This window comes from Austrofundulus limnaeus, unplaced genomic scaffold, assembly GCF_001266775.1.
Source record: "Austrofundulus limnaeus strain Quisiro unplaced genomic scaffold, Austrofundulus_limnaeus-1.0 Scaffold415, whole genome shotgun sequence".
NCBI lineage: Eukaryota > Metazoa > Chordata > Actinopteri > Cyprinodontiformes > Rivulidae > Austrofundulus > Austrofundulus limnaeus.
Window position 1 is genome coordinate 80,287 of NW_013952817.1, and position 4,843 is coordinate 85,129.

The window sequence follows — 4,843 nt, forward strand, 5'->3', positions numbered from 1 at the left end:
CGTACGCACAATTTAAGAACAAATCTGTGCGTACGAACGGTTCTTGCATGAGGCCCATTGTTTGCAAAGTTGGAACGATAAATCCTTTTCAAAAACACAGTTTCTAGAGCAGTGGTGTCCAATCCTGGTCCTTGAGGGTAACTATCCTGCAGGTTTTATTTGTTTCTCTGCTACAAAATCTCATTCTGCAATTGAGTTACCTCTTTAAGTAATGCAGAAGCCTTTTGATCACACATTCATTCCAAGTGTGTTGGAGCAAAAGAAAACTAAAAACCATGCAGGATAATGGCCCTCGAGGACCAGGATCGTACACCCCTGTCCTAGAGTATTGTGACTTACTGAACATGGTCTCCAGTCGGACCAGACAGTTAACAAAGTTGTCAAAGTCAACAGCCATGTCGGCCTCTGTGTAACGCAGGATGATCAGCTGGAACAGGTGGTTGTTGAGCTTGAAACCTAAACAAGGGACGATCAACCAAGAGTAATCAAGCAGAACGACTTCTTAAATGAGCCGAGCAGAACGAACAGGAACAATCTGCTCATATGATCAGAACCCTACCTGCAGATTCAAGAGCCATCCTCATCTCGTAGGAGCTCATGGTGCCGGATTTGTCCAAGTCAAACTGCCTGAATATGGTCTGGTTTCAAACAAATCAACGAGTTACATATAAGTACATAAGAAACGTGTAGTTTTTCATGGTCTTTGGTGCCCTCCAGTCTCACCAGGTATCGTTTGATCTTCTCCCAGAGAACATGGAACTCTGCAAGACCCAACTTCCCACTGCCGTCCGTCTGCGAGAAACAGCTCAGGAACAGTTCGCAGAGTCTTTTATATTTAGCTCAAAATGAACTAACCAGTAAAAAATAAATACTGTTTAAGGATACGTCCATGAGGTTTATCATGCTGCGACACGCTTCTTTACCGAAGCCATCGGTCTTCAGGTCCTTATCTATTTATAAGAAAAGCAGATAAAGAATATTGAAATTACAAAACCAATACATGGTTTTATCACATGCATAGAGTTTGTAAACAAACAAACAAAAATAAAAAAATAAAAAAACTACTGGTTCCTGACGTTTTTGGATGATTCTGTTCAGGATGGTTTGCAGCTCTGTGACACTGATTTCCATGTCCTGTTGGAACAAACAAATGAGTTGAACACCATGAACCTCTCCTACGAGTAACACACCATCAAACACACAAGTTTATTTCTATCTTTGCCAAGACTGTGTTTTGACTTTTATTCATTTCTGTAGCCTAACCCTACCCCTCCTTAATTCACACCTTAGTCCTAAACCTAACCCCCAACTCAAACATGGCAATCCGCTGTATTAGAACCAGACTTTGGTCYCCAAAAGGACTATTGGTCCTGACAAGGTAGGTATTTATACAAGAAAAGGTCTTAAAAAGGTAAAAACCAGACACACACACACGTTTCAGTGTACTTACGGGTCCAGCCAGCTGTCTGAAGAGATTCTTAAAGCTGTCRTCAATCTGGCTCTCATGCAGCTGAACCTGAAAACACAAATAATGTTCATCTCATACGTACATGTGGTTCACCTTTAAAACCCATCAGACGCCATTTTTCCCTCACCTCTGGTGGAATATCTGCCACAACTTTGTCATCCAGCTCCCTGAACGAAAAAAAAAAAACAAAAATAAATGTTTGTATTTTTTAAATGCTTTTAGACCTGATTTTTATAGTGTCTAAGAGTCGCAAAACACAAACTGAAAATAAATGAAAACTTAGTACACATTCAGTTGCATTAAAAAAACACAACTAAAGTATTTTTAAAGTCTATTTTAAAAGGCCATTTTCAAAAATATTACTATACCCATGTCTTGGAGGGCTGAAGATAAGAGATGTTCTTAATTTCAGTGTTTAGCATTTTGATAATGTTCAGATCCTTAAACATTACTGCTTTTTCTGATCTGATGTTTTTAACACAGTTTGTGTGTATTGTTTTGTATGCTGTACCCAGTAGTAGTGCATTTTACTGACCCCTGGCAAAAAAATTTAGCTACCCATGGGTAATTGTCTTTTATGTTAAATTCCAATTTTGTACTTTTTGTACCTTTTTTGGTCATTTGTGTCTTAACCTATGTAGGGTGGCATCTACAGGGTGAGTCAAAAATCTCAGAACACCCTTTTATTTCAGAAAGAAATGGGAAGACGACACATCTGAACACCCCTGCAAATAATGGGTGAGGAGACTCTTTTCGGTCAGGGGTTCTTAACCTTTTTGACCTCGGGGCCCAATTTATTGAACATAAAGAGGCACGAGGCCCAGTCAGACATTACCAATGTGTGGATCAAAATGATATTTATTCTAAACCTTGGTTTAATTTGTATTGTATTTGTGTTATAACTAAATTAAATACACTTACAAATAAGTGTATTTTAAGTACACTTAAAAGTAAAACTCCTATCAAATAATCACAAGATGTGATTATGACAATTTTTTATATTGTAACCTGCCCATAACATTTATTTGAACAGTCAGTCAACAGACCATTCAGGCTTAACACAAATAAAAGTATATATATATTTAAAAATGTTTAAATGTTTCAAATACAATAAAACTGTAAAAATAAATTTGATAAAGTACAAATAAAAATATAGCCTTTTTAAACTTTTGTCTGGTAGAAACAGAAGCTGCTCTTCATATTAGTGACAAACAATAACAGTAACAACAGCTTTTTGACAAGTTTAAAGTTTCTTTAAAATATATTAAAAATATTAAAAAAATTAACCACAAAAATAATTTGATAAAGTGCAAATGAAAATATAGTTGTATTTGCAACTGTATTTGATAATGTTTTGAACTTTTAAAATATTGCATGGTAAAAACAGAAGCTGCACTTTATATTAGTAACAAACTTTGGCATTTTATGTTGGGTTACCTTCATTTTTGCTTCTACTTTTCATTTAAAAATACGTTTCCATTTTCGGCAGGTTTCTAAGGTTCTTCTTCTACATATAAAAAAGTTGTTAAACAACTGAGTGGCGCACTACTGATACTAGTGGTGAGAAAGTGTATTGCACCTTATTAAAAATCAATGCGGTCCGACGGCCCTCTGCGGCCCAAAGTTAAAAACTGTTCTTTTGAGGCCCTCAAGGTGGCGCTCACCGCCCAATTGTGGGCCGCAGCCCATGGGTTAAGAATCTATGTTTTAGGTTATGTCCAGAACATGACCTCAATCTGTAAAGCCACCATATTGGATTAAAATAAAAGGATGTCCAGTGATTTTTGACTCACACCAAATCAAACCAACTCATCCTCTCTATATCCCATAACCAACGTTCTTTTCTAAAGTGATCATTTTCCTAGCACTCACTCTGCGTTTGCAGGTTTTTCAGAGAAAACCCGGATGACAAAGTCACCCTCTTTGTGCGGCTCGAAGGTGGAGGGGAYGCAGATGTACTCTCCAACCGGCAGCTTCAGCCGCGAGCTGACCTCCCTCAGGTTGATGAACTGCTCGGAGCGAGCTCTAGAGGCGTTAGTCAGGAAGAAGTTCTGCTTCAGGTGGACGCCCGACTTCCCAGCAAACTGAGAGGAGATTTAAGAGTCGGCGTGTGTTTGGGGAATTCCACAAAACATTTTCATAATCATTTGCATTGAGCGAGTACAATTAGGGTGAAACAATATCTGAAATTTGGTAGAACATGTAGCAGTAATTAGACGAATATATAAAAAATACAAAAAAATATCCGTGAAAGTAAATTTGTTAATCTCCTACCTCACTTGGAACCTGCAAAAAAGAAAGAAGAAAAGTGGTTAAAATAAAGCATAAATATATATTTAGACACATTCAAACATGCTTATATTTAGTTATAGTTTTAAAAGATTTTCATCATTTTTGAGGGGGGTTGCTGCTGACCTCATACAAAGCAAACCCAATGGTCTCCATATCCTGACCCTCTCGTCGTTTCTTCCTGCGGTCCTTCTGCATGAGGGCGACCAGAAAGCTACAGTCTCGTTGTCCGGGTTTGTCCGGGTTCGTCAGCTCGATCTTAAACTGGGGATTCAGCCAAAAGGTTGCTGCAGACGTGAGGGGAAAAAAAAGAAGGTCAGCTTGTTCCACTTCCTTTGAGCTGAGCCGCTCTTTGGCTTTAGAAATCCTGGGCTGCTTCAGAACCTGGGTAGTTGCGGCAGCCTCCAGCAGTGCTGCCTCTCCTCCACTCCCCCTGAAAGAGCGACGAGCTCCACTTCTTCAGCTGACTGTCATTCAGGGCGTCTGCCGTCAGGTTGCAGATCTCCAGGCGGCTGAACTCTCTCAGGAAGTCATTGAAAGACATCCTAGCAGACGAACATAAAGAATTACATTTTTTTTTACTCTTAAAAAAACTTGAAAGTTTATTTTAATGAAAACTGACGACACTTCATTTTGATCTGTGTTTTGTTTATTTAAAAGGTATATTTGAAGCAAAAATAAATCTCACCAACACAGAGTATAATGGAGAAGGTTTGTATTTTACGATTCTGAATAAAATAATTTACTCTTTGGAGAAGACGTACCAGAATTCTCCATCTTCACTGCGGTTTTGTAGTCGACCTCTGACTGATGGATCCACACCGTCCCACTCTCTGGAGCTGAGGAGTTCAGTGGTGCAGGTGGTTACATGTTTTAGAATGAATAAAAACACTAAAATGGGATTTTATTTATTTATTTTTTTGTTAATGCACAAACCACCTTTGGTCTCTGATACCTTAAAGGGATCCATGATTAGTTGTAACATTAGACTTTATTTAATAAACATATTTTAACTGTAAAACGAAGACTGTAAAAATACTGTAGGATGTTCAGGTTTATTTTTAAACTAACAGTTTAGAAATATAT

At 38.1% G+C, this 4,843-nt stretch overlaps 1 protein-coding gene across 1 annotated transcript in view; it reads right to left on the minus strand.

Annotated features, from left to right (window-relative positions):
- Window positions 1-339: 339 nt before the first annotated feature.
- Window positions 340-4,843, minus strand: part of LOC106528973 (calpain-1 catalytic subunit) — a gene marked incomplete at its 3' end in the record, with an annotated part of 40,219 nt that continues 35,715 nt past the window's right edge. The window contains 12 exon segments of the mRNA XM_014024266.1: window positions 340-456; window positions 560-638; window positions 724-792; window positions 886-950; window positions 1,077-1,134; window positions 1,451-1,516; window positions 1,596-1,635; window positions 3,341-3,552; window positions 3,743-3,754; window positions 3,884-4,044; window positions 4,142-4,302; window positions 4,522-4,596. Coding sequence (XP_013879720.1) covers window positions 340-456; window positions 560-638; window positions 724-792; window positions 886-950; window positions 1,077-1,134; window positions 1,451-1,516; window positions 1,596-1,635; window positions 3,341-3,552; window positions 3,743-3,754; window positions 3,884-4,044; window positions 4,142-4,302; window positions 4,522-4,596 — 1,115 coding nt within the window.